Source organism: Phodopus roborovskii, unplaced genomic scaffold (assembly GCF_943737965.1).
Source record: "Phodopus roborovskii unplaced genomic scaffold, PHOROB, whole genome shotgun sequence".
NCBI lineage: Eukaryota > Metazoa > Chordata > Mammalia > Rodentia > Cricetidae > Phodopus > Phodopus roborovskii.
In genome coordinates, this window is record NW_026126416.1 from 9,391,961 (window position 1) to 9,412,917 (window position 20,957).

The following is a 20,957-nucleotide window of genomic DNA, read 5'->3' on the forward strand; positions in this document are numbered from 1 at the left end:
TCAGCTAGCTTCAACATCTATTTCTGAGTGGGGGGGGGGGGAGATATTTCCTCTCCTGAGCCAGCAGCATTTCTGGACATTTCCTGTACTTTGTTGTATCACCATTTGTTCCAAACAGAGCCCCAGGGGATATGTTTATTTGTTCACTTAGAGCATATGTGTTGGGTGCCCTCTAAGCCATTTTGTACTAGGCTAGGACACAGCATGAATTAGACAGCATTCTTCTTCTCTGTGGGGACCACATACTCGTGACAATGTGGCTTCACAGAAGTCAGCCAGTGACTGGGCAGCAAAGCCGGGTGGCAAGTCTCAGGGTCTCTTCCAAGGATTTGCTTTGGAGTTCTGCTGCTGACTAAGCTTTTAAGAATGCTTAGGTCAGGCAGAGAGAAAAAGACACTGTGCAATGTTTTAAACCTATAATAAACATCCTCTTTTGTTCTGATTGCATAGAAAACAAAAAGTCACATTTACAATAGAAAAAAAAAATCCATCCAGTAAAATACAATCTTATTTTTGTGGATTTCCTTCCACTGTGTTCTTTTATGGAAATGTGTTTACCTACATCTCTGTTTATAAGTAGTAAGACTTTCTTCACTCAAGAATATATGTATATTTATGTGTAGATGTGTAGATGCATGCACTATACATAGGTGTATATATATAATGCCTATGTATTTAATGCATACATAAACTCCATTTGCATCTATAAACAGTTATAATAATAAAAGTGTGATGGGAGATGTCATTCTGTAAATATGTTTCTCTTATTGGTTAATGAATTAAGCACTGTTGGCCAATAGGAAAGCAAGATAGGCAGGACTAGGAGGCAAGGAAGATTCCAGAAGGAGTAGGGAGGAGATCTAAGATGGAGGACGGAGAGAGAAGAACACCAGACCCTCTCTCCGGTAAGATGAGAGCACATGGAAGTACTTAGATTAATAGAAATGAGTTAATATTGAAGATAGAGCTAACCGATAAGAAACTAGTAACTGGCCAACAGAATTATATCTAATACAGCATCTCAGTGTATTATTTGGGGCTGGCGAGGTGATGGGACCTGGCTGGTGGGGGCGGGGGGAGGGAAACCTTACTTATAACACAAGTGTATATGCACATGATAGTCTTACTAACTACAGAGAAACAGGCATGGGAGAGTAGCGCATGCAGGATGAATTGCTGCACAGAGGGATGGTCCAGGTGGGACACAGCTAGATGATGTGAGGCTTCAGAGTAGAGCTATTTCAAACCTAAGTACAATCTCTGTAATTTTACATTTAATATTTTCAGACAATGGACAGTGCCTGTGGTTGACCACAATTAACCACAAATGAGTGAAAAACCACAGATGAGGGGGTGCTATATGCTTTTTTTTCTTCTTCTATTGAGATAATCTACTAACTAGAAGTAATTTAACTTCGGCAGGCATACAGGAATCTGGATGGTATTTCTTTACTAGATTTGGTAAGTGCTTATCAAAGCTCCTGTCTTAGGGAAGAGGCAGGGACTCAGGAGTAGTTCTGCCATGAATTGGACTTGTTACCTGCCCCTCCCCCTAATCACAGGGAGAAGCACAGCAAGGCCTTGCACCTGAAGACAGCACAGGACTGGGGACTCTAGGCTCACATCTGCCACTTAATGGGCTTCCAGGATGATCACACAATACTTGCTCAGACAGTCCTCAAGAAGCTCAGCCAGCCCAGGGGAACAGCACAGGGAATGACTGTGAATGGGAATTGGACCAGAACAGGCTTCATGAACTGGCAGAAACTTCTTGAAGGTCTAGCAAGGACACAGAATTCTTTGGGTTTGGTCCTCATGCTCTGCTAATGAGTGGGGGTGAGAGACATGGTTACTGGAACATTCAAGGACATGCCCTGCACGCCAAGGTTCTGAAAGCTTTTATGTGTCTTGCTTCTCCTCTTCCAATACACCATGGAGAGTCCCTAGCCAGTCCCATGGGCTAAGGCCCCCAAGGTCTAGCTTTTGTCTGTGTCTCCTGTGGATGCTGCTCTGCAGAGAGCGGGATGTGAGAGATGCAGGGTCCTGAATGGAGGCAAAGGGGAGGAAGTGAGAACAAAGGAACCAGGGCCTCATCTGCCAGAGCCATCTTGGGCAGGGTGTGTACAGCAAGGGTGAAATACCAGTGAAGTGCCTCTGCCCGTGGGCACCACGATGCATTGTTGACACGTGTCATGTGTACTTATATCTTAAAACAAAAGATCCTGCAGCATGACTAAGAGGCTAAGATGGACTTGCATCCCCAAGATGCATTTGCTGAAAGCGCTCACCCTTCAGCACTGATCTTTGGACCTTTCACAACAGAGCCCTGCCCACCGCAGACACTTCATACAAATATGTTTCTGCTTGTCAAGAGACTCTTTTGGAATTGAATAGGAAAATGATAGCCAAGTGAAGACCATCTACCCAAGGACCCCTAGATATCTCCCTTCCCAAGGCCAGACGAAGGACCTCTTACAAGGGGGGTCGAATGGGGTGTAGGGTCCTTCATCATCATCGTCATCCTCCTCTTCCTCCTCGTCATTCTCATTGTTCTCATTGTCTTCATTCTCATTCTCTGTCTCATTGTCAGCCTCAGCAATGATGTCATCCCTCCGGGTCCCATTAACACCCCTGTCTGGGGCACTGCTGGGCCCTGTTCCGTTCTCCACAGTGTGCTTAATTGGGATTTTGATGGCCACTTCAGATTCCCCATTGGTGTAAGCTCTGCTGTTTATCAGTCTTTGTCTCTAAAAATAGAAAGTGATCTGTTACTATCGTGGGAGGGATGGAAAGCACGGGCAGGCAGGTCTTCCCTAGTGATGAGAAGGAAATGCATCCAGAAGACTCGAGAGCCAAGAGCGTCCTCAAAGCAGTAACAGATTCAGACGACTTTCCTTTGGGAGGAAGCATTAACCTTTTATGACCCACTGGGACTTTCAGATTCCCTTTGGGAAAATTTCTGCATCCTGGGTGTGCAGTTCTCTGACATGGGTGCAGTGTGACATTACCTTTCTTCTTCAGACCGTGGGAAGCCCTTTTCTATATTCAAGAAGCTACAGCACTGTGCTCAGGCTAGTGTGTTTGTCAGGTTGCCACTCCAGGCAAGGGCAAAGGCTAGGGACTCTGGCTTGTTTTGAACTATGCCAACTTTTCCTTAGCAACTTTGATACAAGTTTACAAGATGGAGATTTATTCAAATTGAACAAAACAGGTAGAGTACTTGTTTAGTAAACATGAGATCCAGGATACTATCCCCACAAATCAAGAGGGGTAGCACATGCCTGTAGACCCAGCACCCAGAAGTCAAGACACTTCTTGGCTACATAGTGGGTTTGAGGCCAGCCTGGGCTATGGAAGATTCTGTTTTAAAAAAATGAAAAAAAAAAAAAAGGTCAGTAGATGTGGCTAGGCTGTGTTCCTCAACACAGTGTGGAGAGGGAGAGGGCTGGGGCCCAGATGGTTCAGAGGACAAACATCCTGGGAAAGGGGAAAGGGCTGAGGGAAAGGCTTCTGTTAAACTCTCAGCCATGTGCCTCAGCATCTTTTAAATCAGTAACCATTGTCCTATTCCCTCCCCCCCATCCCTCCTTCTCCCTCCCCAGCCCATCTCTCCCTTCCCTTTCTCCACTGTGCTTTCACAGGTACCTCATTGATCAACATGCGACTGGCCATGGAGAGCCGTGTCTTGGGAGGAAAGTGGCTTGTGATCATAATTCGAAGGCCAGCCTCGGAGAAAGAAAGCTGGTGTGGGTAGGCCGACAGTAGCTCATCTACCATGATCACTGACGCCTTGCGGTGGAAATTGGCTAGAGAAATGTGAGAGAGAAAATACAATGGCATGGATCCCAGAGGGAGGCATTTACCCATTCCTCTTGCCTGGGAATGTCCCCTGCCACATTCCTTCACACTTTTGCGCCTGTTTATCCATCTGTCCGTTGGTCCAGCCATCCATCCACTTGCCTCCCCTCCCCTTTCTTCTCTTCCTCTCCCTCCCTCTTTTCCTACCACCCTCATCATACTCCCCTCTTCTCCATTCCCATCATCCTCTTCCTCCTTTTTCCATTCTTTCTTTCCTTCTAGTTATCTATTAAAGGTTGCAATGATCAAAATTAGGGGTCATCTTTAAATTATGGGTCATATTTAATAATTTTTTTGAAATGACTTGAGACTATTCAAATACTACTCACCAGTTCGGCTAGAGTGAGCAGAGTAAGGGAATTCTTCCTTGTCCTCAAAAAGTTAGTTTTGGGAAAGGTCCAGGTCACAAGAAAGACCCAAATAACCTGTGGTAACCCATCATGCCCATGCATGGTAACCCAAGTGCACTGGTAAATGCTGTAGAGCTGACTTATGTTCCAAGTGGAGGGCATGGTGTGGATATGTACACACCCCTGCATGCATCCAGTGAGCAGTGGACAGGGGTGAGCTGTCCACAATGCAAAGGACCCGTGTTCAGGAGAAGACTTCAGAGAAGCCTTACGCAATATGAAACATTCCACTCAGTCCTGAGCCCTCTTTCTGTGGAAGGGCACTGCACATCCATCACTCATAGGTACATGGCTGTAGCTCCTTTTAGTAGTCACACCTACTTTCCAGGCCATGAAACCATAAAATGATCATGATCTTTCATATCATCATCATCATCATCATCATTGCTCCTTGCTATGTGTGTTTGTATGGGTATAGTGTGTGCATGTGTGGATTCACTTGCCCATGTGGGTGTGGAGGCCAGAGGTTGATGTCAGGGTATTTTCCTCAATTCCCTTTCTTCTTTATATTTTTGAGAGAGAATCTCTTACTGAATCTGGAGCTTGTAGTTTCAGCTAGACCAGCAGGCTAACGGGCTCCCAGGGTCTTCTTATCTGCATCCCCAACACCTGTGCTATAGATGCATACTGTGTGTGTGTTTGTGTGTGCATGTGCGTGCGCGCGCTGGCGATCCGAACTCAGGTCCTCACACTGTGTGGCAAATACTATGCCCACCAAGGCACCTCCACAGGCCCAGCACTAATAATATTTAGCTTTTTTGCAGCCACCCTCCCAGCTCCTTTTATGGTTATAAAGTACTCAGAAGTGAGAAACTAAAGAAAATCCTCACATAGAATGGTACTAAATAATAGCAAAGTTTTTCATTCAACATACATATAGTCCATTCAGAAAAATATATCAAATATCTAATTTCAAAATATAATAAATTATCAAGGGTCTAAACTTAGAGATATAGTTGAAAATAACCTGTAAAGTTTTTAATTTATTCTTTGTTGTTCCCCTGCAAAGTGTCCATTTGGGACACATTTCAAAGATTAAAAAAAAAAAAAGAAGAAGAAAAGTGAATATATTCATGGAAAAATTACATAATATTTTTCTTTCTTTGTCCCATACAATGTTATTTATCAGAGAGTACCATGTTGTTTCCCCTATCATAATGATAGTCTTTTAAGAGCCTATTAAATAAAAGAGTTACTTTGAAAACAAAGGTAATCTTTCTCTCCTTCTGTAGCTTGGAGTCTAAGATAATGTAATCTGAAAGAGAACTTGGATATATGTGATAAGAACTAGCAATGCCCATCACTCTGAAGCATTGTGTTAAGCTCTTCTGCATATTTAACTGACCTATTCATTACAGAAATGATGTCCATCTCTCAGGCTCAGAGAGGTTAAGTAACTTTTCATGTTTACACAACCTTAATCCACTACCTCAAAATCCATGGTCTTCTGTCCTGGCTCTGTTGGCCCCATGTTCCCATATAACCTTCATAGAATGGGTTCCCTGGGAATGTCAATGGGTCCAGGTATGGCCTTTGAGGCAGGGCAGGAGAGCTGGCTCCTCTCTGTTTTCTTAGGGCCATCTGGAATGTCTAGCTGTGGCTATGTGCTAGGTAGACAGACTCACACTGCGGCACCCATCCTGGACTAAGGATCAGGTATTTACCTTTCTTAAGTAGCACCACAGTGGCGTCACAGTTGCTGCTGTCATCGATTTCAGCATTGTTAGCCAATCCATTGACCATGTTCCCAGCACCCTTCGTCCTCCTTTCGAAGCATTGATGTATGCACGCATTGTATCTGCGCAAGTATAAGCGGAGAGAATCTATCAGCACCTACGTTCTCCTTTCCCCAACTCCACAGCATCCTCTCTGAGATCTTCCCATCTGGATACAGCTGGTAAGGCCTGTGTCTGATCCTCATGGTTTGCATGCTACAGCTGCCTGGTTATATAGACCTACTTTGGCTTCCTACAGTCAGAGATTTTATTGCTAGAATTGCTGTTACTGTGTGCCTTTGCTTCAGGTCCAGTTGGTTTGTGGCTTTATAATGTTCTGGACTCCAGTGCTCTGGAGTGATGGTGAGGAAACACCAAATAGTGCCTTTGGCATGCCTGGTAAACTAGCTTTGAAGGGAAGAAGTATTTGCAGGTGGCTAGGATGGTTTGGGCAGGAAAATATTCTGGTCATTTTACTTTCAAGTTTTCCAGAGGAATTCTAAAAATCCTAAGGGCAAAGGCAGAGGCAGGGATCATAGAGCACCTTGGCCCACTATTGGGTTTTCTCTCATTCGCAGATCTTAATGCTTATTGGCTACGGCACTATCTCCTGAAGTTGCACCTACAACTAACTGAACTTCCAGCCTCCCACTGGAATTGAGGCTGGGACAGAAACCATGTAAAACCTGCTTCATTCTGTCCCTCGTTCTTTTTGCTTCAAGACAGGAGGCCCCTCACAGTCCCCTCCTGCTATATTCTTGTGCCCTGCTTTTCAGTCAGTGCCTCAGTGGGGGCTAGCCGTGGGAACTTCCCAACCCTGGCAGAGACAGGGTGTGGTGTGGTGTGGTGGGGGTGGGTGGGGTTGCTCTGTGTTTGAACCTTCTTTCTCATGGACCCCTTCTTGAATTCTCTGGAGCCAGTGGCTGTTCCTTTTTGGCACAAGGGAAAACAGGAAACTAACCAAGAGTGGTAGATATAGGCTCTGAAAAAAGACCCCGACAGCCAACCCTAGATTCTTGTGATTCTTAAGTGTGATAGCATCAGAATACTACTATATTGTCACCTTTGTGAAATAATGGCTCCAGATGTCGAACACACACACACACACACACACACACACACACACACACACACACACACACCACCCAGGGGAGTGGTTATAGGTGTAAAGAGCTCCAAAGCATGCTGTTCCCAATTATAGTAATTTTAAACATCATTCCTTTGGATTCCGACTGAAAAAACATTTATGATATTTATGAGACCCAAAGAAAGCTGAAAAGTAGGACAGATCAATACTTTTGGAAGTTGAACTCCTGAGAGGGTATTTGGGAGACTGAGAAATTAGTATTCGTTTTCGGTTCAATAATAATTGTGGCTAGGATAAAGATTAGTTCTTTTAGAAACACGTGCTGAAATATTCATAGATGAACCATGAAATGATGCTTGGGCTTCAAAATTATATGGAGGGAGGCAAACAGGTCTACATGAAGCAAGGCCGGGCTGATGGCTTGGGGGCTAAGGATGAACATGGTTGGGGTGGGGGGCTTGTCATTCTGTTGATGTTTGGTTATAGTCAACATTTGCCTAATAGGAAGGCTTTTTAGGTTCAGTATGAGTAGCTCTCCCTATGACAGGGAGAAAAGCAGTGGCTTTTTTTTTCCTTTTCCCTTTCAAGGTCTCATTGTGTATGCCCAGGGTAATCTGGAATGTTCTATGTAGAACACACTACTCTGGGTTTGTAATCCTCCTGCCTCAGAATTTCTGGAATTAAAATCTATTCCATCATATCTAGCTGGAATCAGTGTGCTATCTTAACTTAGAAACTATTTTCTCCATAAAGATGCCAACTTGCACAAGGGTTTGCTCTGAAAGGATAATAGCACTTTATTATTTGTTGGTGTTTTAGCAATGGGATAACAGTACCATACAATGAAAGTTATTTAAAAAATTAATGTTCAGTGATGGGTTTTTTGAAACCAGATATTACACTGATAACTAACTGGTTACAGCTTGTCCTATAAAGAACCCATTGAAGTAGGGTTTTTATTTTGCAGAGGAGGAAACCAAGATTAAATGCCTGAATAATTTAGCCTCATTCCCAAGGATACTCTTTGGCTGGTGAGAACTGTTCCTAGAGTTGAATGGGAAGTATTTAACTATTACCCACAAGACCATATGGCCTCATCTATGAAATTCATCCCAGAGAAGTGACCAGGGTGAAAAAGGTCAGTGTTTGCCAAGGCTGCATGTGCCACATAGCCTGGACTGTTTCCAACTAGCTGGTTGTCAAAAATGGCTTTTGAAATTTCAGACAGAATATTTTAAAGCTGTCTACTCAGGAGGCAGCTGAAGAGCCTAATATATGCTTTTTTTTCCCTCCTCCCATGGCTGTGGCTCTGTTTTATATTTTTAATTGAATGTTTTAAATTTTGTGCTTGCACCCTGAAGCTATTTTATTGTGAAGCATGCAATTTTATAAATCAGATTTTATAAAACCCAATGATCAGAGCCTCTGATTACAGAGAGGGACGGCTAAAGAGCAGAGATTTCAATTTAGAACGTGGGATGGAATTATGCAGAGAATTCCATGAGAGCAGGAGCTGTTATTTGCAGTTTTATTTGTGTCCTGCTTGTTTGAACATCTGGAATGGTGGGAAAGCTGAGGCCTTGGCAGAAGCAGACCTCTTTAGCTACTCTATGTGGTGTGACTTGGGGTAGAAATTCGCTTGTTTCCTTAAGGTCTACATGTCTGACCTACAACTTGTGGCTTTATGGTGACTGGAGCAAAGGGTACAGTGACTATAAAAAGCCTGCTAGCAAAATTCCTCAGCTCCCCATCCCTTTAGATACCATCTGCATTTGAAGACCACCTCATTTTACAAAGCCTCCATTAGATTCATTATGGTACACATAGCCATCAAGACCAGGATTCGAGAACCCAAATGCTCAGTACCAAATCCTCACCCCAAATTCTCAGCACGGAAGAGACATGTTTGGCAATCCTGGGTCATCGCAGAATTAGCTTCTCAAAAAGAAGAGAACTTTTGACTATAGGAACCCAAACTTAGAGCTTCCAAAAGACTTTTTTTTTTTAAATATCATCCAGAGGTTGTATTCTAGAAATGCCAAGCCCAGAGAAAGGATCCAGAGCTGACCACTGGACAATTCCTCTAGTAAATGCTGGGCACCATATTGGATAGATGGGCAGTGAGCTACTTATGATCCACCCTGGATACCAGTCAGGACAGCACCTGATTTCACTGCTCATGTGATGCTTGGCTTCATTCAAATTGGTTGCCTCTAGCAAGCAGGCCTCTTGGGCCTTGGTGGTGCCAATTACCTCTTTTCTACATCTCATCAGAAGAAAAAAAAGTAACACTGTGTCCATCCTAGATTTCTATCTGGCATGTCCAAATTGACAAGTGCTGAGAGTTCTCTAGTTTCTTTCTCCTAGAGGTGTTTACCTATATTGGGGCAATGGAGGGGATGGCTGAGTTCAAGAGACAGCTCCATGGGGATGGCATCTACAGCTCTGCCCTATTACAAGTTCCCCATCTCAGTGACACTACGTGGGGATCCAAAGCAGCAAGTTCAAAAGAATGAGCTTTCTTTTTTTCCTTAGAGAATAGTACTATCATTTTTGATGAAAAAGTGGTAACCTGAATAAGACCAAACTAGGTCACCTAGGTGTCAGTTGGGGAGCTGGGGCCACTGGCAGTGGAACCAGTATTTATTCCTGGTGCATGAACTGGCTCTTTGGAGCCCATTCCCTATGGAGGGATACTATCTCAGTTTCTCAGTGAGGGCCTTGGTCCTGCCCCAAATGATGGGATGGGCTTTCATGATCCCCCATGGGAGACCTCACCCTCTCTGAGGAATGGATGGGGGAGGGATGGTGGAGGGAGTTCGAGGACAGGAGAGAGAGGGAACTGGGATTGGTATGTAAAATAAGATTGTTTTTAATTTAAATTTAAAAAACTAAAAAAAAATGTAAGCTGCCTTGATCTCAGGTGAAGTGGTAGTTTTAAAACAGGAACAAGTTATTGGTTTCTCTATTCCTCCATAGCTACAGTACAGTCCTGAGTGACAGCTGCCCTCAATGACTCAGGTCTTATAAGTAGGACATGGTGGCAGTGGTGGTGTGCATGTCTGAGGGGGGGATGAGAGAAGGCAGGCCGCTCTGCTCTCTGCCTCACTCTCTGGAATCGCTACCTGCACAGGGAGACACTCATGTAGTGAGGAAGTGAGCCAACAGCCAGCATCAGCTTCCCTGCATGTGAGTGGGCCATCTCCAAGGCAGATTCAAGCAGCCTCAGTCAACTTCTGGGCTTTGGTCCTAGCCAATGTGAAATCTGCAATTTCACGAGAGACGCTGAGTCAGGATCCTCCCAGTGAAAGCAGCTCTGGGATTTCTAATTCTCAGATAATACATATTCGTAAGTTCTGGGACAATTTGTTACACAGCAACAGATGACCGCTACATCTGAAGTAATGGAAGTCCGTATGGTTTCAGGCACTTAGTGAGCTCTCATTCCATCCCCACACCCAGTATAGAAATACAACTTGTTGGGCTTTACCTTCAGTCAAATAAAAGCTAGAAACACAGCTGCCAGATCCTGAAGAGAGAGGTAGATTCTAGAGAATTCTTGAATGGAGTATGGAAGTGTTGATTCAAAGGGTCATTTATTTTTTTATGGTTCCTAATCAAAATGATAGAGATTTCCCAACAGTCACTGAGTTTAGCCCATCCAACCCCACTCCTCTTTCTACATCATCACACAACACTGCAAGTGTTTTACTTACTTCATGATGACGATATAGATGAGGTACATCAGCACAAGGACTAGAGATTCCCACCTGCACAGGACAAAGTACAGTTAGAGAAGGCAAGCCCACAAGCTAAGCCATGGCAGTCAGTTGGTGCTGGAGTCATCTGATGTCCATAGCCAGGATGGCAAGGCAGACTAGTCACATGCATTCCTAGCCTATGCAAGTGTTTTATGTTGTACAGATTTTTCTTCTCACCTGAAGGGAAGATGAAGCTCTGCTATTTGCTTACCACAAAGAGCTCTATGGAAAGTGGTGGGTCTTTGAGCATACATGGAGTTGCAGAAGTCTGCTGTGGTTTAATTACTGACCAGGATCCAGATCTACTCATTAAGAGCAGACACACCAGATGAACTGATCAGGGGGCTGGGTAGGGGCAGTGGCGGGGGCTGGGGGAGGGGTTGGATGCAGAGCGGCGTGGAAAGAGACAGGGAGAAGAGAGAGACACAGAGATAAGGAGAGTCATGGAGAGAATTGGGTAGTGTCAAGGACAACAAGACAGAGATCCAGACCTTCTTGGGTGGGAAGGTGGCAGGAAAAGTGAGACTGGGTGAGAGGGCTCTGGGCGTGGTGATCAGTGCCTTGTACCTATAATCCTCGAAAGTGGGCTACCTCATGAGTTCTTGGTCAGTTTGGACTAAGGAGGAGACCCTGCATCCAAAAACAGGAAAACAGGAAACCCAAACCAAAGCAAAAAAGGGCAAGAGGTGAGACAGCCAAGAGGAAGGAAGGAAAACAACTGAACCAACAGGAATGTCTGTCCTCGCCTCTTAGGACTGGAATCTTTTTCATTTTCTTTATTTAGTAACGTCCAGCTAAAGTTTGGGGGACTTGGTTTTTGGACCCCTGTTTAGCCTCAGGACTAAACTAGTTGAAGGAGTACATTTGGTTTGGAGAGAAGAGGACTGGAGAGATCTGAGGACGAAGTCTCAGATCCCTTAGCCTTTCTTTGATCCCAGAGAAATTGTATGGCCTGTTATATAAAGAATACATAGGGATGTGATGTTATGTTTATAAAATGGAAATGATGGGGGAGATTCAGATGGGCTGCCTGGAGGAGGGGCTAGAGTACAATAGGGTACAACAGAGACACCTGCACACTCAAGCTTGGAAACCAGCCGGCTGTCCACCAGCGGGAGAATCGATAAAGAAACTGTGGTGCCTATGTATATACGCAAAAGCTTTATTTATCCATAAACATGAATATAATTGTATTGGTTGCAGGAAAACTGGATAAGACCCAGAGGTCATATCAAGAAAAAATAGCCATACTAAAAAAGAGAAATATCGTTTTATAAGTATCTGTGGACTATAGAGGAAAAATATGAAATAAAAGAAGTGAAACTAAAAGCTAGGAAGGGGACAATGGAGGGCAGAAGGGGAGGGCAATGGATTATATAATGGGATGACTGTGGTCAAAGTACATGATATACCTGTATGGGAAAGTAATAATGGAGCCTATTATGTTATTCAACCAATACAGTCTAACTGAATTGGGACTGGTCATGAAAACCATGTGTCCACCCACAGCTCTCCCATGCCTCCTTAAGAATGATTTTACTAGCACGGATTTACCCAAGTAGAAAGCATTTGGGGTGTGAGAGGCCTTTGGGCATCCAACTATCCCAGGCTCAGCCACACGTCTTGGCTTCAGTCTCCAGGAAGGTGCCCGTGGTCTGACGCCCACTCCCTGGCAGGCATGCATGTGAAAGGACCTTCATGGTTAAGTTACTCTAAAGAAAGGTTCATTTTATAGTTACAGTGTAAGCTCCCTGGAAAAGAACCAAACTCAGGGGGGAAGTTCTTCATCTTCTTTCTCTTCCCTTTGCTCTCTTTAGCTTTTTGGTCATGTTGTATCCAAGAGTGCACTCAAATTCACAACCTTTCTACCTCACCTCCAGAGTGCTGGGATCACAGGTGTGGACCATGGTGCACAGCTTAGATCCAGTACTTTCTAAACACTTTTTTCTTACAATCTTTCCCATTCTTTGAGTTTATTTTCCCTCAAAGCAAGCCCTTCTTAAGCTGGCTGTTGGCCATTTTTCAGGCTCATCCAAGGATGGGAGGCCTGATTCCTGCCTACATTGCTGGCATCCTTTGTGGAAAAGGCTTGCCAAGGCCTTTTCCACCCTAACACACCAGGCTGTTGAAGCCTTTGTGGTTTCCCACCATTATTCTCTTGGCTCCTATGCTTAGCTGATCACTAGGGATCTTCACGGTTCTCTCCACATACACCTTTCCTTAATACCATGAGCATCTCCAAATGACCCCTGACAACATATCCACTGCCTGTCCACCAGCCAGTGAGACCCTGCAGCTCAGCACTGACTGTAGCTCCATGCTGGTTCAGCTCCTCACAGGCCCCCAGGTGGAGCAGGAGGTGTTACCTCAGACCATTTCCTAGAGCTACTTCTGTCTTCCATAGTCACAACTTGAACTCAAAGGAAGAAACCGGAACACCACTCTGGATATTTTAGTTTCTTCTCCAGCCTTAGGAATTGTGACAAACATTTCATCTTCTTTCTGATACTGTGACCCTGGCTGGCCTGCTACTATGGATTCACAGGGCTTGTCCTGCAGGATGACTTAACAGATGGGTCTCCCGTGTTTTCAGTTGTAAGTGTCTTTGGGAATAATATCTAATAGAAAGTCATCCCCATTCCCTTGCCCAGGAATAGAACTCTACTGCACTGAGGCAACAAATGACCTCAAGAAGAATAAGTCCCACCTTCAGTTCCCCGGATCAGTAGCTGTTGGTCTGAAGTTGTAATTGCTAGTCTTGTCCTGGCCATCATCTTACCAAGGATATGTAAGATGGAAAGCTCTCAGAAAGACATTAAAGCCTCTTATTATTCCATTTTGTCTTTAACACAAATGTGATGGCTAGAATCTCAGGAGCCATTTTAGGACTATTAGGGGAAGGGTTGCAGAAACATCCATGGTGCATCTGGGATATATGATGATTGGTTTGTTTTTAAAAATCATCCTCTCCTAAAAGCCTCCAAACTGATTGCTGGCCCTCACTTCTTGGTTGAACATGAACACATGGCACTATGAGCTTTAAAAACAATGAAGGGATCTCCTTCAGGTATAGCAGGGACAACTTGCTTTGTATACAGTTAGCCCTGCTTGTCTGCAGGTTCTACATCTCTAACTCAACCAACTACAAGTTGCAAACACTTTTTGAAGATTTCTATCTTTACTGAACATATACAGATACTTTTTTTTTTTTTTTAACAATCATTCCCATCATGGTTACTTGTAGTATCAATTTGATACAATCTAGCATCACCTGGAAGGGATATCTAGGATGGCCTCTGGGCATGCCTCTGAGGAAGATTATCTGAATTCCTGAGAAGAGATGCTCACCATGAGTGGCATCATTTCCTGGGCAGTAGATCCTGGGCTATATAAGAACAGAGAAAGCGAGCTTAACACTAGAATGCATTCATTCATTGCCCTCTGCTTCCAATTGTGGATGTAATGTGATAAATGCTCTTACGATTCTGATGCTGTGACTTCCTTGCAAGTCTGTACTGGAACTGTAAGCTAAAATAAACCCATGCCTCCCCAAAGTTGCTCTTGCCAGGGTATTTTATCACAGCAGTGGGAAATGAAACAAAGACAAGTCCCTGAGCAATCTAGTGCAACATTTCTGCTCTGCTATTTAAACAGCATTTGCATTGCGTTGGGTATTAGTGATCTGGAGGTGTCTTAAAGCATACAGAGGAAGGTGTGTAAACACCATGCCATTTTACACATGGACTGGAACAATAGATTCTAGTATCCTCAGAAGTCCTGAAATCAATTCTTCACAAACCCTAGAAGAGCACCCCTTTCAAAATCAACACAGTTGCAATCAGTTTCCTTCTGAAGATGTGAAGGGAGTTAAGCACCTGTTCTAACCTCTCTAGGAGCTGCTGGACTATCCTGGAGCAGTGGTGGAACTCAGCTTGTCAGGTGTCACCCCCACCCTGCTGCGCTTTAACTGTACCCACTGAACAGTCTGATTTTAAAGAGAAAGAGAGCGCTCCTGCCCACACCCGTCCAGGAAAATCAATGCTTGCTAGGTAGGAAGACAGGAGAAGCAAACGGTGAAAAGCATCTTCAAGTTCAATGTATTTTGCATCCCTGAAATGAGGAATTAATATTTCTGGAAGCCCCAGAGCAGCAAAGGGCCAGTGGTGCAGATTTTAATTCTTGGCCTCACTCATACGAGAAATTCTTTCTGTCAGCCCATGCATGCAATAACAGTGATTACACCACAGGCCAGCACTCTGAGAATGACAGAACTCTGCGCTCTGGGAGCCCTTGTCTTAGATCTTTGGAAGCAAAGACACCCCTAGGGCTAGCATCAAGTCACATTCCCTTTGTAACTCATGCCCCTGTGGCCTTCTTGTCTCCACACTCCTGATTCCATATATGGATGGGACTGTTGGTGCTCAGATTGTAGGCACTTATGGCCTGCTCCTTTGCAGAATAGAATTTGGGCTTTATCATAGCATAAGTTTACTTAACATCTCTCTCTCCCTCCCTCTCCCTCTCTCTCTCTCTCTCTCTCTCTCTCTCTCTCTCTCTCTCTAACACACACACACACACACACACAGGGGGGGGGCTTTTGTAGTACTTTGACTAGGAATGGTCCCCCATAGGCTCCTATATTTGAATGCTTGGTCATTAGGGAGTGTCACCATTTATTGGAGGAAGTGTGTCATGGGGCAAGGGGTGGGTTCAATAGCCCAAGGGACGCCCAGTGCCTCTCTTTTTCTTCCCTCTGCCTTCAGATCCAGATGTAGAACTCTAAGCTACCCTGTCTGCCTGCATGCCACCATGATTACCGCCACGACAATAATGGACTAACCCTCGGAAACTATAAGCAAGACCCAATTAAATGCTTTCTCTTATAAGAGTTGCCTTAGTCATGGTGTTTCATCACAGTAACAGAACAGGGACTAACTTTAGGATGAAGATGAAAATCACTCCCTTTTCTGGCTCGAAGACACGTTAGGCATCTTAAATGGCTCTGTGAGAGTGCCAGCCAAGGCTGTTTTACTAGGCCGTGTGCATTCATCTCTCCCTGCCATGGCTCTCACACAGCAATGCCATGCTAGGAGAAGCACAAGTGAGAGCTCCCCTACCATGGCAACGGCTCAGCTTGGAAATGGAGGGCCATTTCCAGCAGTGGAGGCCAGCTGCTGAGATCAGTGGCTCTAATGTGACGCCCTCTACAACAGCATCAGCAGACCTGGGACCTGGGGTGCTCTAGCCATTCTGACTTCCCTTTGGGATTTTGAGCACAATTACTTAAAAAGACTTACTATTTATTTATTTATGTGAATCAGTATAGAGAGCATGACTCTTTTCTAAAAAATACTATATACATATACTTTATTATAATCTGAATTTTTAATAATTGGGTTTATTCTACAAGCTGTCTTTTTTTTTTTTTTTGGTGGAGGAGACATACAGATAGGTCTTAAAGGGAGTCAACGTATCTCTACATGCTGGCATATCTACCTTATGATAACCCTCATCCCTGAGGTAGGTCGTTGCCACCCCCCAAGTTCTAGAAGCCAGAGAGCTGTTATCAGACAGAGAGAGGCACAGCCCCCGATGAAGGGTTAGAACGAAGCTGAGAACATTTCGCTGAAAGTGAAGCCACAGGAATTCTCTGCCTCTTCTTCTAGTTCATTCCTAACTCAAGGTAATGCCGTGGAAATTTCTACCTACAGAGTCACTCCTATTTCTAAGATGTTTTCCATTTTCTTCTACTTATGCGGATCAAACATTTGGGGGATAAAAACTGTAACAAGAATGCACAGAACACCCGATTTCTATTTCCATTTCAAACATATTGGACTGGCTCAGATCTCATTTCAAGAATGGGAGTTTGGACAGCTGGTCAAAATGCAAATATCCCTCCATATATTTAATTGAACAACATCTTCTATCAAAATCACGACAGACTCTGAGCCATGGGATTCCTTTTAGAGTCTCAGCAGCACTTTAATGGGATAACTGTCCATGATGTGCTTGGATCCTGACTCCTAAGACGTCACAGAGGTGTGGAATATTGAAACTGGTTTACCTCCTGCTACAGCTCAGATCCAGAATGTTCCCCCAATGGTCAGAGTGTTACAGAATTAAATACCAGCTTGAAGATACTGGGAATTGACGAAAACCTGAAGAGGTAGGCACCTAGTGAGAGGTCTTCAGGTCATTAGGAGTGAGTCCTTAAAGAAAACAGCGGGACTCCTCTTCTTGCTTTCTGGCCATGGGGTGAGTTGCTGTGTTTTTAACAAACATTCCTTTTTTGCCATGGGAAGGTTTGGCAGCAGAACATGGACTAAAACCTTTCAAACTGGGAGTAAAAATGAACTTCTTCTCTTTGTAAGTTGATCATCTATGTTACTGTGTTATAGTCATGGAAAGCTGACGGACACAGATATAAAAAGACAGATATAAAAAGGTAAGCCAGACCACAACCATGTTCCAGCTATGGCTAACTATAGAAGAACACAGAAAACTGACGACATCCAACCTTTACAATAAAGGCATCTAGAAGTGAAGACAAGAATTCCATCACTCTCAGCCCAAGGGAAAAGCTAGGTAAAAGGTAATTTGATGTCTTTGTTGAGGGGGGATGTGGGGGTCCTAAGAAATTCTGGTTGTTCCAAGTTGTCGTGACATTTCCTCCCTTTCCTAAGTTAGATAGACATATTTACCTCTCTCTCTCTCTCTCTCTCTCTCTCTCTCTCTCTCTCTCTCTCTCTCTGTGCCAGGTGTGGAGGTCAGAAACAACTTGTGGCAATCAGCTCTCTTCTCCTCCTCATGTGCTTTCCAGAGATTAAGCCAGGTTGTCAGAATGGGCAGCATGTGCCTTTACCTGCTGAGCTGTTCCTTTTCTAAGCCTCAACTCCAACCTACAATGCATTTCACTCTGACTCATCAAAAGGGGACAATTGCAAAGGATAAAAAGGTACTTACCAAGAAACTTTTTCATCATAAATGAACTGTGTAAAAAAAATAAAAAAGAAAGGCAGTTAGAGATGTGTGCACGCACGTGCGCGCGCGCACACACACACACACACACACACACACACACACACACACAGAGGGTTTTCAAATGGCGAGCTGCGGTGTTCACTGATGGCACGGTGGCGTGCATGGCTGGGCTGGAATGTCAGGCACCTGTGGGCAAACTCTTTCTGTAGTCTTTGGCTACAGATAGTGAAAGGGTAAGCTGTGTGGGAAGGAGAAGCAAGGCCACCCTTCAGTATCTGTCCCAAAATGGAGGGACTGTGAGAGAGAGATGATTCTGCTTTATAATACAAGACAGGGCACATCATGGAATTCAGGTCTACAAGGGGAGGTGGGAACTCTGCAGGTCCTTTTAAATGCTGATCCTTTAGGTGCTACGAGTGGCATTTCTGCAGATCTCAGATTTGATGTAAGCACTTGACATGCCACACACTCAACACTGTCCTTTTAACTGCCTCCTTTTGTTCCCAGGGGAACCAGAAGTGTGTGGGGGGGATCAGCCCCTTAGCATCCCACACAGAAAGTGATGTTGATACAAGTGAATACAATGGCATCAAACTGTTTGCAGATCCTGGGCACCGTTGACTGCCCATGTCCTGTGCCGTGGCCGGCTTTCTGTCAAGGAAGGAGGCTAGGGAAGGTCAGAAGCAGTGAAGGAAACAAGTAACAAACTGAGATTTTATTCTTATCTCTGTTGGGACCAATAGAGCATCAATAACAAAGTTTAACTGGTTAACTTCCAGGGAACAAAACAATAAACAAACAAACAACCAAACAAAAAAAGCCAACCAAAACCCAAGCAAACTGGTAAAATCTTTTGAAAACCAAATTTCACAAAGCAGAAATAATTTCTGGTCTGGGGTTGTGCAACCCATTGTGGAACTGATTCTAGGCCTGGCTCTGATTTTGGGCCTCTTTTCATGACATAATTTCTGTGCATATGACTCATAGGACCACAAAGGGTGTACCTGTTGAGGAGGCAGAAAGCCACAGAAATGGTTTCACAGCTTCTCTGAGCATGGTGATCTTTGGGTTAACACTCCCCATGGAGGCAGAGGCTCCCAGGAGCCGCTAAGACAGAGACAGTGAGGCAACCTAGGTATCCAGTACTAGATTACCACACAGTAAGACGGTGAATATAGCTAGCAATGTGGGCATTGCCTTGGTCCCCAGCAATTCTAATAATCGCTAGTTATGCTGGTAAAAAAGAAAAGAATGCTGCTTCATTGTTTTGTGACTTTGTCTCTGCCATCAAGTTCAACAAGCTGACATCTGGATGAAAATGCCAAGCCAGAATGGGGGGAAAGGATTTGAGGAATCAAGGAGGCAATCCCATGATGTAGGCTGCATGGTATGGAATCCACCCCCTGGAAAGATCCACGCTTGTTTTACATAATCACTAGCAGTAACCAATTGTTATCATGAAATAATGGAACAGAGCCAATTATTTAAGATGAAAAAATTCTTATTAATGACTTAATTCAATATTAGTCTTAGCAATGGGGAGGGAACAATTACTTCATAGTCACTCAAGAGAATATGAGTCTCTAGGAGAGTTTATTAAACCAGGACAATTTAATTCTCTCCCGTCAGAGAAGGCAGGCGATGCCATACATAAATGCAGCTTTTAGAGAGCCTGCGTTATGTAGGAGATTCTCCATAGATGGAGGCGTAGATCCTACAAAAGGACTCACTGGGAGTTGACTAGTCTTGGTACAGAGGCATAGGCATCCTTTGTGTACCTTCTAGGAACAGCTGTGGGCCAGTATGCCTTTAACTACTGATTAGTAAATAATAATGGACTTAATTGTACAAAGATCCTTGCTGTGGCTTGAATGTGAAACTCCCCCACAGAACACTTTGTCCCCAGCTGGAGATCTGAGAGGGTACAGAGCCTGTGGCATGGTGGTCTAGCAAGCAGACGTGATTCATTGGCCTTGCAGGTAATGTTTCCCTGCGTGTGCTTCTGGCCTAAGCTTTCTGCTTCTTGATCCATCATGTGAGAAGCCACTTCAGACTCCCTCTGCCACAGACAGGAGCACACTCCTGAGTGCCTCCCATCATGCTGGCCTGCACCCCCTCTCAAGCTGTGGGCTAACCATAAACTTCTCCTTTAAGTTGTTTGTGTTGTCCTTTTTGTCATAGTGAAAAATGCAAAGTGGGGGGTAGAGTTTACAGGGAGCCTAGAAGATCCAAGAAGCAGTGGGCAAGCCATGGTGAGATCAGGTAAATTACTAACCAGAGGCCGAGCTTCTGAGCCTACAGGACTGCTGTGGTGGTGTGTGATGTGCGGAGGTTGGGAGGCAGACTCAGAAAGAGAAACGGATGTCATCTTCCTGCAAGTTCTAATACATGGTAGTGATCTGCAAACCTGGGACACCCTGTTCCTCAGGGGTAACAACTGCTGCATTTTCTGCTGACAAAAAGGTCTCCGACAAAGCCCAGGACTCAGCAGAAACACGGCGCAGTTTATCCTTGTACCTTAAGGGGAGTGTGCAGAGCAATGAGAGGATACACCAGTGGAGGTTCTGCAGGAGGCAGTGTGGCCAGGTCATCCCTTTCTGGAAGACTGGGGATGAAGAAATCAACATGGACGCTGACTGCTCTTTCAGAAAGGACCTCAGGGCCATCCTCATGGAGGCCTAGGCTCATTCTGTCTTGAAAGTTAAACGACAGGGGTCTTCTAATGGCTATGGAGAATAAGTTTGTTATTGATTGCAGATATTATTTAATCCCATTATCTTGATAGAAGTTATGCAAGTACCTCTGGTTTTGTGCTCAGGCTGTAAGAGGGAAGGAGCACCCCCTCATCCCTATAGGAATAGTCCAGACTGTAGGAAACAAAACCACCTGCTTAAGACCCATGTCTGTTGCCATGCACAAAATTCAAGTCCAAATAGATCAAAGACCTCAACATCAATCCAGCCACACTGAACCTCTTAGAAGAGAAAGTAGGAGGTACCCTTGAACAAATTGGTGTAGGAGACCGCTTCCTGAACATAACTCCAGTAGCACAGACATTGAGAGCAACAATTAATAAATGGGACCTCTTCAAACTTAGAAGCTTCTGAAAGGCAAAGGACACAGTGGACAAGACCAAACGGCA

At 44.4% G+C, this 20,957-nt stretch overlaps 1 protein-coding gene across 1 annotated transcript in view; it reads right to left on the minus strand.

Annotated features, from left to right (window-relative positions):
- The window catches only part of Slc24a3 (solute carrier family 24 member 3), a 480,001-nt gene that overhangs the window by 28,667 nt on the left and 430,377 nt on the right, over positions 1–20,957 (minus strand). The window contains exons 8-12 of the mRNA XM_051183243.1: positions 17,798–17,823; positions 10,787–10,840; positions 5,933–6,066; positions 3,646–3,806; positions 2,477–2,747 (exon numbers count right to left, since the gene is read on the minus strand). Of these exons, the coding sequence (XP_051039200.1) occupies positions 2,477–2,747; positions 3,646–3,806; positions 5,933–6,066; positions 10,787–10,840; positions 17,798–17,823 (646 nt within the window). The remainder of the gene's footprint in view (positions 1–2,476; positions 2,748–3,645; positions 3,807–5,932; positions 6,067–10,786; positions 10,841–17,797; positions 17,824–20,957) is intronic.